The sequence below is a fragment of the Dicentrarchus labrax genome, unplaced genomic scaffold (assembly GCF_905237075.1).
Source record: "Dicentrarchus labrax unplaced genomic scaffold, dlabrax2021, whole genome shotgun sequence".
Lineage (NCBI taxonomy): Eukaryota > Metazoa > Chordata > Actinopteri > Moronidae > Dicentrarchus > Dicentrarchus labrax.
In genome coordinates this window covers 22,911,465-22,923,673 of record NW_026136715.1, presented here as the reverse complement: position 1 = coordinate 22,923,673, position 12,209 = coordinate 22,911,465, and the positions used below count along the sequence as shown (strand labels likewise).

General features: G+C 43.6%; 1 protein-coding gene across 5 annotated transcripts in view; it reads right to left on the bottom strand.

Moving 5' to 3' along the window:
• agrn (agrin) overlaps window positions 1-10,123 on the bottom strand; it is a 245,088-nt gene extending 234,965 nt beyond the window's left edge. For 4 of the 5 annotated variants that reach the window (XM_051426468.1, XM_051426470.1, XM_051426469.1 and 1 more), the window contains exons 1-2: window positions 9,670-10,123; window positions 7,837-8,098 (exon numbers count right to left, since the gene is read on the bottom strand). In XM_051426468.1, coding sequence (XP_051282428.1) covers window positions 7,837-8,098; window positions 9,670-9,870 — 463 coding nt within the window. In that variant the 5' untranslated portion in view covers window positions 9,871-10,123. The remainder of the gene's footprint in view (window positions 1-7,836; window positions 8,099-9,669) is intronic. The other variant, XM_051426471.1, reaches the window with a different exon arrangement.
• Between the last annotated feature and the right edge of the window lie 2,086 nt (window positions 10,124-12,209).

Here is a 12,209-nt window from a genome sequence, read left to right as displayed (position 1 = left end):
CTCCAGCCTGACAAATCTGTCAGCCTGGAGGGCAAGCAGACAGGGAGAGAGAGAGAAAGGGGAAAATTCCTAAGAGGGTTCATCTCTCAGGAGAGTTGTCAAATTCAGGGTTTGTCAGCAGACACACATATCACAAACTCCATAACTCAAGAAAACAAAGGAAACTCTGACAAATTAGATGGCATTACATTTCCAACATTCTAATCTCACTTCTTGGTTTAATCCCCATAGCCGCTCACTGTTTTGTATCAACAGCCACGGTGCCATGTCAAAATGTCCTTCATCAATACACACAACACATATCTGGTCGGAATCAATGCAGCAGAACCACAGATAGAGATTCAGGTGTGTTACACTAGTAGCCGCTAATGTAGCCTCGAGCTACTAGCCTCGAGCAGATGGGAGGGGGCTACAGAGGTCTCAAAGCTCACTTCTCCACGCCACACCCCCATCTATCTTCAAACTTGCAGTCTTCAGCCCCAACTGACGCTGACTCAAGTGACATCACTTGAGGCAATTTATCAGACTTCACACAGCTCCCCCTGGAGCGACAAAAGGCTTTATACAACTTTTTCTCTTATATGCAGCAGACCAGTAAACTCTGTGGAGTTGCCCCTTTAAAATAAAAAAGACACAAGTTGAAATAAACCTGCATTATCCTCTGACTGATTTTTAAAAATTCACTTCTGTTGGTTCTTGAGGAAGCCGAGAGAGGCTCGGAGAGCAGTATATGGAATTAGGTCAGAGGCTGCACAAACTGCACCTGGTTGTTAGGACTGTGACAGCTTTACAGGGCATGGGATTCCAGTCTAATTACAGGTGAAACCGCTGTGAGATGGGAACACTGGGAGGAGGAAGACAACTGTGAGAATAGAGAAGAGAGCGGCCAGGGGCGGGGGAGAGGGGTGTGCCGACAAAAGTTGGGGAAAATTGAATCTGTGTCAAAGGTAAGGAGTGGAGACATAAAACCCAAACTGTGATGGGACAGCAAACTGTCATATATCAGCCCTGCCTGCCACAATGGTGCTTCAAAGAAACCAAAACATGATGTAGGCGCAGGACACATCCACGCACACACGATGACAGATGACAAACATATGTGCAGGTCATCATCAGAATGTGAGAACATGATTGAAGACAACGTCTGAAAGTAGGAAGAAAAATAGACCGATAATAGCAAACACAGAAGGAAACAGGGAGGACAAGTCACAAGGGAGAGATGGGTGTTCATCCTGGGTTTACCATGACAACCCATCGACAGAAAGACGGATGGGGAGGAGAAAAGGAAGTAACGGAGACTGGGCTCTTGTCTGAGGGGCTAAATAGCACGGGAAAGCCTCTACATCCCATGATTTGTTTGTGAACATAGGACCCCCAACTGTCAAGTCTCTTCTACTTCCTGTATATGTTTAATCAGGCAATACATGGGATTAGACTCAAAGTAAGGTTCAGAAACAGCAGTGTGTATGTATGTGATTTGTAAGTTCCATTGTTGCAATAATACCATCAACCTTAACCCTAAAATTAACCCTAATTTTAACCCTGAATCCTGCACAGAGTTCTGAAATAAACCCCACCAAACACCTTTGGAATGAACTGAAACACCGACTGTAAGCCAAGCCTTATGGCCCAACATCAGAGTACCCAACCTAACTAATGCCCTTGTGGGGTTCCAAAATCTTAAGGAAAGCATTCCCAGGAGAGTAGATGTTATTTTTAAGCAGCATAGTAATATCAAGAGACCTTCAACAATCACACATTGGTGTAATATGGGTGGTTAAACAGAACTTGACAGGGCTGGGTCCTTATTGAAAGTATTGTTAAACAACAGACATTTAAACCTGTCAGAATATAGCTAGAGAAGCCCAGAAACAAGGATTCCAGAATTATATAATTAGCCTCATTGCCATGCATATGGATGGTGGTATGTAACAGGTGCATACCACGAGACAACAGGGAACATAATAGGTCTAATTTAACAGCAGTGGGGTCAGTGCATCTCCAGCCCACATCCAGAAGGTGACAGAATGTGATTAACCTCTGAACCAAGTTCTTCCTGTCTGAGATGCTGAGACAACTGCTGATTCATTAAGGGCCAAAACCATTGGAAAAATGTAAAAAAGTTAATTCTGAGGAGAAAATCACAGTATCTTAAACACTGCTGGCAAATGCTGACATAATTCTGGAGGTTAACACACCCAGAGACAGTTTACCGAAGGCAGTCTAGCATGCGATGTATAAGTTCAATAATCAGCTTTCTATTAAAAGCAGAAGGTTTAAAGTGTTCACCAAGCACACTTAGTGAAAGCTATAGATTGTCAAAATAAGACTGGTTCAAACTAAGAGGAAAAGTCCCTTATGTATCCTACAAAACAAAAAGTTACAGGGCAAAAAAGAGTCAATTTTCTTCCCTTGTTTTCTCTTTATCTGAGCCGCTCTAAAGTGACAGCTCAGCTGACCTAAATCTAAATCACATTAAGGCTTCTGCTATCCCCCTGGTGTCCCACCAAAACCCCTTTCTCTAAACCTGATGTTTTTGGCGTGTTGACAGTAGGTAGCCACACTTGCCACAGCAGCTGCCCTGCTTTAGAAATGCAGCCTTGGAGCAAGAATTTTGTCACGGATCCAGTTCCCCAGAGGGAGCCCAGATCTCATGCAGACTGCTGCACTGAGCTCTTTATGTCCAGGATAGAAGAGGAAGGTTTCCGGGTCACTGTACATCCAAGTCCCTGCCCAGAGCCTCCTAGGTCAGTTCCACTTTCCTGTTCCTGAACTAAAGAAGAGCTTAACTGGGACTATGACACCTACTAACTTTAGAACTCATACTTCCTTCAAACCACAGCAGGAAAAAAGTGTCATTAAAACTTTTTTACAGGATATACAATGTATTTGGACAGGCTTGATGTTGCACAGTATTTCTGTGTGTGCACTATGGGCATGTTAACATCTTACTGAAGTGACAAGCATGTCACTACATGTAGGTGTTTTTGCGTTCAATCAATACCATCTATGATCCTTATCAGCAAGACAGTGATACACTCCTGATTCGAGCCGGGATACAGGCCAAGGTGAACACACTGCGGTTAAGTGGTCCGTTCCTCCTTTGCTCTCTTCCATCTTTCATGGCTTTTTCATTTCGGAGTCCTTTATCGCTATGCCAAGCAGGCTCTCCCGCATTTTTAATTAAAATCTAAAATGTGCAATAACTCTGGAGACTCTGGGCTAGCTGGCAAACAGGTCTATTGGTCTTGTTTCTCCCATCAAGCCTTTGTTGCTTATTTCATCAAAGCCTTCCATCAAGCCTTTCTATTTGTCTAATTCTGTTCACTTCACTGGATAAATCTTTTGACATAAGCCACACAGGGTACGCAGACTTACCAAGGGTACACCTTTGTAGAAAAGCTCTACAGCAAGAAAATGAACTCTCACTCTTAGACTATAGCCTAATCCATTCAAGGACCCTGAGAAAAATCCAATCCTTGAAGTCAGTCTTCTTGACTTACCATGACTCCCTGAAGACAAAAGGCTGCTTGTGTAGACATGGACTGGATAAAGACTCTGGTGCTTTAGTTCAGTCACCTGGGTGCGGCTGCGTAGTGTTCTCACACACTTTCCAGAGCCACAATCAAATAAACTCCATCTCCCCTTTGGAATTACCCACCAGCCATATGTTTTCATACCTGGGAAAGTCAAATATATGGTGGGTTGTCATGTTTCACTGTGCAGTGTTGATGCTCTAATCTGTCTCTAAGAATTTCTTGGTAAGATTAAAACCTGAGTAGGTGGTAGTTGAGCCTGATATTTAAATTATAGGGCAGAAAACTTGCAGCACGATTTCCCAGAGTGTTTTATAGCGGAGGTGGACCACCTTGTCTGAAATAAAGACTCCCTCTATTAAACTCTGAAGGAATTATTATACTTATATGGAATAAAAAATAATTTTCAGGGGAAAAAAGCCGAGGCACTACATCAGGTAGGCATAATGAGAGAGGCTACCATCATATTGTAGCATGAGACACATTAGGAGCTGAGCTCAACTGAGATATCCACCTCAAAAAATCCAGGGAGTAAACTTTGCATGTCAACATACTCTCCATGCGTATCTTCCAGGGCTTTGAGTCACTGATTAACTGTAGCTGTGAAGTGACCCCTGCATTTTTAAGTATATCTTTAATGGTTCTTGAAACAAGGGAGTCAACTGCCCTGGGTGATTGCCATTAATGTTGTGAAAAATTGCAAGCAGACACCACGGCTAAAAGCTCCTCTCCATTTTGCCCTTATCATTCTATCATTATCTCCTCACATATCACGAAGGAGAGGAGGGAGGAGGCAGCCAGGTAGGAGCTTGTGCAGGTTAGGAATTCCAGCCGATTCCAGGCCTCCTCCTTTCACAAACAGTGGGAAAAAAGCTCAAAGTTTTCCGTGGGGCCTAGTCCCATTCACTGAAGGAGCACTGAAGGAGAAGGCGGGGTGGGCTCGAACAGTCATCCCACATCCCACCCACCCCGAGGAGCATTCCACAGGACTGTCTGCTCGCCCATCATTAAGCAAGACCACCTGCTGGCAAATCAGGACCCCCATCATGTTCTCAGCAAGCCTGGCTAACCCCATTACCAGTGAGCCTCTGGACTGCTGTACACACAGATCATAAACAGCCAGTGGTATGTTGAGCAGTAAAATGCAGCTCATTAACATCCCACAAGGACTTTTGATTGTCCAACCAGTGGGGCACACTAGCTGCACTCAGCATTGCATATTTAAATAGATGCAGCACAAAGGGACAAAGAAATGATCTTCGATGCAGCTGTTGCATGACTGTGCACTGACTTCTGGCTGGCTCATCTCTCCTCTTCTAAAAAGAGATGGATGAAAAAAGGGAAGGAGAGGAAGAGATCAAGACAGAAGGAAGAAACAGCCCTTTGTTGCTGTTCTTCGTGGGGGCCTTGAGGGAAAGACTCTGGCATCAAGTCATCAAGAGCTGAAACAAAAGCAGCTGATAAACAGAGCAAGACAGATAAGATCTCCCTGTACGCTCAACACTTCTCCATCAAGAGGGCTTCCTCTCTTCTAAACCCCGCAACACCCCCGCCTTCTCCCTTTGTTGTCATTAACACAGCATTGGGAAAAAAGCGACGGAAATGATAATAAACACAGCACATACTTGTCTTTCTTTCTTTACATGCTTTCTTTTTCTTTTCTCTTTTCATTCTTCTTACATCCTTAAGAAATCTGGAGGACAAGTTGTTTTGTGGAGCCTTAAATTATCTCCTTCATTTACTTTTACAAAACCATGACATTTTTGTTTCCAAAGACACAGCAAATGTCACTGTCTGGTTCTGATGTTATCTGTCAACTCTCAGCACAACACAATTGACTACGGTAACATTTCACTTAATGGTAAGGTAGAGGACCAAAGCCAGAGATTCGGTGCCAAAGGCCCCCTGCTTATCAGCCAAGGCATACATTTTGAGCGGACTTATTTAGCAATTTCCACTTCTCACTGTGACCACAGAAATGCCCTAAGTTACTTACTATAAGTTACACCTGTATGTAAGTAAAGAACAAAAAAGGAGGCTTGTTTTGCACCGTAACAATGGCGTACAACATTTTAAGATCTGGTCAGCACTGCAAGTGTTTACTGAGATCTTATAAACACTCCTCTGGGGAGTGCCGCTCTGTGGCAGGTGAAAGCCTATAGCCAAGTGATCGCACACATAGACTGAGTGGCCCTGAAGTGCCACCGCCCAGTAAGAAGAGCACAGGGGTAGAAAGAGCGTGAAACATAATGCCTGAAGGCATCTATGTTAACACAGCGCTGATCCAAACTTCAACAAATATGCCACAGCAAACACAACATCCTTCACGTCCTCACATGTACAAAAAAATCCTCTGTTTTTCCTTCATTCTGCATCACTCATCTTATTTTCCTCTGTGTCTGTGTCCCTCTCAAAACTCTTGGTGGCAACGAGCTCACACAAAGCCTTTTTTCTTCCACCTCAGACAATGCGCCTCCCCACCAAGCTCTCTGCCAGGCATTCCTGAGTCTATCCTAGCTATCGAAAATGTCAAGAATGAGGAGAAAGCAGAGGAGAGTACAATGAGTACTGCGGCAGGTAGAGTCTTGTCCCGCTGCACTGACATCCCACAGTCTCCAGTGGTAGTGGTTGCACAGAACGGATGGGATCTGACTTGACTCTCTTAATTAAAACTCTGCACTAGAACATGCCTCAAAGCTCATTCTCTAGCAGATGGAGTTATGCTAGCTTATTATTGGGACCAATTTCACTCCACAAAAAAATAAATACAGATTTCATGGTGGGGCTGAACCCACTGTATAACAATTGTCCCAGGATATTACTTATCGGATGGTCAGTGCAGAGGAAGCTCCAAAGCCTTCCTAGGAAAATGTTCAGTTGCCTGTCTAGGTGTCTTAGATGTCTAACTTTTGCCTGATGACTTCTTGAAGTATTTTGTTACCGCTATTCCTTCGACTGTCAGGTGATATGAGAAAATCAGGTTATGTGAAGTAAACCCTCTTCAAATACAAAGCCTTGAAACAAAAAGGGCACATTCTAGACAGTTTGTCAGAGCCAAGAAACTCCCCTCTCCACACCAGGAGTCCAAAAAGAAGAAAAGGGGGCTGAATAAAAAGGTTAGCAGTGCAGTGTTTCGTGCCTGGACAGACAAACAGAAGAAGTTTTATGTGTGTGCCAAATGCAACTTAACACTGCAAACAAGCTCCATCCATTGGAACATCCTGCCACCCTGAACTGTTCTGAGGAAAGTACCCAGAATATAGACCCTACAACTGTGAAACAGTGATTGCCCCAGAAAGCCTTCAGCAAGGTGATTGGTGCTCTGATTCATTTCCCCCCGGTGCTACCGGCCCGTCTAAGTGTTAGATTCAAATTTTGAACAGCTGCCAACATTGTCATGCACCAGTAAAAGTTAAACAGCAGCAAGCTCACTGTTCTCTGGCATGGGGGCACAGGCTGCTACAGTCTTACAGTCACGGTGGATGCTGAGATTTATTAGTCATGGCTGTATGGTTCGTCTCATAAGAGCCTGACAAATGACTTCTCAACCAAAAAAGGACTCGGGGGGAATAGAAGTATTTAATTAACTCTTTTCGTGCTGAAGTCCTGGGACGCAAATCAACAGCAACATTATCTAAAGCACATCAAACCTTTCAAAAGCCCCTTGAAAACTATTTTCACGTGTGGGCAAGTGTGATCCGTCCATTAATTGCCTGCTTCTGCTGTTGCAGTCTTTGTCTGTGTGTAGTTCTTTTTGCAGTAAAGTTAAAATGGTGGGAATCTGTGAGTGGGTTGTAAAAATAAAGTATGGGAACCTGCCCTGTAAAGCTTCCACATCATGTGTTTATGTGAATGTAAGTGTTAAGCAGTTTCACCTCTGACTTAATAAAATAGCCCAGCCACAAGGTGCAAAGGTCAGGAATCATCCCTTAACCACTCAACCCGTGTCCTTAAGGTGTTCAGATCAGACACACCCACCTCAACAAGGCTCTGCTTGGAAAAGCTGGAGCTTCACCATGGCAACAAAGCTCCTAAAATGACTCAGGTGTCCTTGTTTCATGGAGTTCTGGGAAACCTTGACACTCCGAGCCCAAGGCTATGTAATTTTAGCAGCGACCGGTATATGAATTCCTTGCTGCTTTAAGTGATTTACAATCACTGTGAGTAACCACAGCATAGATTTCTACATTAACTTTCTCGCAGGCAACGCTTTTTTTTCATACATGTTTATCATTCTTAGAATTACTTTTTTGGACTCCCAACAACAAGTACTGTAAATTCCTCCAAACTGGCTGCTTACCTTCCACACAGGACTCCACCTCCTCCAGGTTGCGCAGGGTAATCCTCATCAGACTTGAGTTGAGCATAAGTTCGTTCTTGTGTTCTGGGCCCATGGACTGCGGGGCAGGGTTGAGAAAGAATATGCGAGTGTCTCCCGTGGCCACCTGGTTGTCGCAGATCCCGGGATTGCCAAAGCCACCGATCATCAACTTGTTGCCGCCATCAAGGAGAATTTCGCGGTTGACGTTGGACTTCCCTTTCAAGTAGCGCCACACCCTGACCTTTAGCCAAACGACAACAGAAAGACAGCACGCCTTTTAGCATTTGGTCACAACCAACATCATGCATCATATTTTAATCTAAAAGCATTCAAAGGGCAGCTTTCCAGTTCTGGGCCATCTGGATCAGGGTTTCCCTCAGTACCCCTGCCCTAAGCGCAAGATGTGTGTTTCTCTGACCTTACTGTTCAAATCTTTATCTGTGCTACCAAAGCATCTGCTGAAATTGTATGTAGTAACAGTGATTTTTCTACTGGAATAAATCTCACACAGAAGATCCAGATACAGCATTTGTCCAGCCACTTCAAAACTTCTAGATCTAACACACTGCATGCACCCATAGATAATGCATCACTGGCAGTGCAGCAAAGGGTGCTTTATGCACAGTCATGGGAAAGCTGGCCCCCTCCGCTACATGTTAGCAGTCTTGTCTCATTTCAGCACTTGGTGGTGGTTTTCTGTTTTCCAGAAAGAGAGCCGTGTGTCTCTAATCTACTCCACTCATTCACCGGGAGACGGGAAGCAAGTGGGCGCTGAGGAAAAGAGCAGCAAGAGAGCTGACCAAACAAAAGTTGTTTATTTTGACAGATTATAGAGTGGTCTACCACAAGTCCATGATGGTGCATAAGTTTTTTCACAATGAATGGCCGTGGAATAAGGACGGAGGAGGGCTGCTTCCTGACTGAAAATGTGCTTGTTTGTGGAGCAGTGGAAGTTGTTTTTGCCATGTGCTATTGTGTGGTTTAGTAATCAGAGACAGGTTTCAGAAGTGACTAATGACAATGTAAAGTATGACTTCACATTTTTATCGCTTTGGGCACACCTTGAAGCACTAGTCAGTACTCTATACTGAGAATAAAATTATGTTATGTGTCTCTTACAGTGTTATAACAGCGTCCTACATATCACAGTACTATTTGGGGTGCTTTAAGTGTTTCTGTGGTAATCTCATTGCAATTTATGGACTTTTTTTATTCCTAAATTAGCCACAAGTCACAAATCTCTAGTTTGAGATGAATGTGGTGGCATCTGTTGGCAACACCACAGAATAAATCACGATTCAGAATATCATCTCAGCAGCCACTGGTAAATAAAGTTGCATGTTTCCAACATTTATGACTAGAAATCAATTGAGGGCTATACAGCCAGGGGCCGGTGAGGGGCCACTCTCATACGGCAGCATGTTTGGGATGATTACATGGTCGGTTAGGCCTCCCTTGTAGCTATGTAATTGGTAAGTGGAAATAAAATAAAAAAAATAAAAAAAAACATTATCTATTTCTGAAGGCAAAGTGGATTCTCTGTCAGTGTCCACGCAACCGCTGCCAAATGCTTCTGGATGAATGGGTTTGTAAAATGTTTTCATGCAAACTGTTGAGAGAGCTGGAACACAAACTCGGTGGTAATGGCTTCCATCAGCTACACGAGGGTAAAAGTATTAAGTGATAATGTGACTTCTAATAGTGCACATAAACCCAGCTGGTGGTTTTCATGCAAGAAGCAGGTGTCTTTGGCTTGAAGCAATGCTCTCCTGCGACTACTTCACTTAGATCGTTTCACACGAAATCACTTACCTTGCAAGAATAGGTATTGTGCACCGGGTCCATGTTAATTATTTCGTCCACGGTGCCGGTCAAAACTATGTTGGCGTCCTCTTCCCTGTCCTCCAAGGCTTTCTCCGGGCAACTTGCATCGCAGCGCTGCCACAGAGCCACGAGCAGCCCCGCAAGGAGCAGCGCAGTCCGGCCGGACCGGAGTGCGCGCTGGGAACCCATGACCACCACACGGATGTAAGCCAAAAAGTAAACTTTTCCTCAAATTAAATTTTACCGCCCGCAGGGTCCGAAAACAAACTCCAAAAACTCTTTTAAATGCGTTTAAATGTTGCACCGAGCCTCCTTTCCACAACTTCCCTACGGACTACCAGTGTCTCTTTCACTCTGCAGCCCTGTATCCCGCATCTGCAGCCCGGGTTAAAAATCCCTCTGCCGCCGCCGGCTGGGAGACCAGGAGCGAAGAGAGGAAGGAGGAGGAAGGAGGAGGAAGGGGCAGGGATCTCTCTCTTTTCTCTCTCTCTCTCTCTCTCTCTCTCTCTCTCTCTCTCTCTCCAGGAATGCAACTGCACTTCTCTCCCCCCCCCTCGCTTTTCCTCTCTTTCTCTCTCTCTCTCACTCACACACACACACACACACACACACACTCACAGTGACGCTCCTGGATTTGCATGCGATCTGAATTGCTGATCCCACAAGTGAGGGTGAGGTGGGTGGTGGTGGGGCGGGGGGTGTGAATTGCTGATCGCTGGGATGCCTGTAAAAAGTGGCTGTCCAACGCCGCCCCCAGTTGGACAGACAGTGTCTTTACCTCGGTTCCCCATCAGTGACAAACCCCCAGACCCTTCAAATGCACAAAGCAGGACCAGGTGGGGATCACGTATGATAGACACCATGGAGATTATGAATGGAAATTTGACATCTGACCTCAGGGACGGATCTAGAGACATGTTAATGGGGTGGCAAGCGGGTGGCATGGATACTTTAAGGGGTGGTAGAAATATATAGGCCTTCTGATTTAATCACAAACAATAACTTAAATACATATTTGCTCGGAAAAGCCCACAAATAAAGATTTAAACTCACAAACATTACATTATTGTGGCACATTAGAAAAGCATTGAATAGAAATATCTAAAGGTGGCATTAAAAATCAATATATATTTTTTTTTTTTTGCAAAACTTCAGACATTTTTCCAAATACGTAATTTTTCATTGAACTTAACCACTTAATCTAAACTGTGGCCATAACAGATCATTAAAGAACTTGTGTAGGATTTAGTGGCATCTAGCCACTAGATTGCAATTCTCTTGCCTCACCCTCCCCTTCCAAGCATAAAGGAGATGACTGCGAATGTGAAGGCCTCAATCTAGAGCTGGTGTTGAGTTTAGTTAGTCCATTTTGAGCTACTTTAGAAACATGATGATTCAACATGGCGGCCTCCATTGAAGGCACTTCATCCGTAGATATAAAAGCCTCATTCTAAGGTTACAAGAACAGTTAATCAATAGATCCTCCTAAAAGGTTACGCACTAGAACTTTAAATTCTGTGTTAATGTTAATGTGTTAAATCTGGCTGCATTTCACACAAAACTGGGGTGACAGGGCATTTTCTAGATCCCCCACTGTCCTGTGTCTAGGATATGCTGTACTTCTAGGCTCCATAATGATCTTTTAGATTTCACAAGAAACAAAGCATAAAGCACTGAAAGACATCACATAAAAGAACACAACAATCCTTTAGACTCACGTCGATTATATTTAGTGATTTGTCACATACAACAAAAAGTAATATATCGGTAGGGATCACATAGTGCTGCACTAGTTCAAAGTGATATTGGATGTAGCTTATCAAGTATCAATGTAGGAGTTCAGTGGTTTGATGCGACAGACTCCCCTCAGACCTGCAAGGCAGGAGGAAGCAGAGCTCAGATTCTTAAAGGCTTTATGAGCAATTTTACCACCAACATGAGTTAAATGAACGTTTATAAGAAAGTAGGCATGTCCTCTCTCAAGTTCTACCTTATTATTGTATATCATGGTGGTTATATTGTTAAAGATGTGTAAAAAATATCTGCACATTATGTGGAAAGTCAAAACCTTCTTTAAAATCCTCTTTTGGGGGTTTGTTGGACCCTACTACAGAAACACTGTGTACAGTCAAGTCTCTTTTAAGATTCACCACTTAATTATGCTTATCGATGAGATACAAAACAACGAGGAATATTTGATGATTACAACATTATCGTTTTGGTAAGCTCCCCAGACTGTCAGCTTTAAAAGAGTATTGGACCTCTCCTGATAATAATCTCCTGATGCTTTTACTCTAATATAGACATGGCTTATAGGATTTTATATGTTCACACAGTGGATCGGTTGATTATGTATAATGTCAAAGCTGTTGCTTATTGAGACAGACCCATAAGGAATTATAATCCAGTTCTTTGCACAGTGTTTTAGCACCTTTCAGCTGGTTGTTTTGGTTTTAAAGCCCACAACTTTACTTTTTCTGGTTGACTCATTAACCTTGTTTCCACCAGGAGCACATTTACATCACATT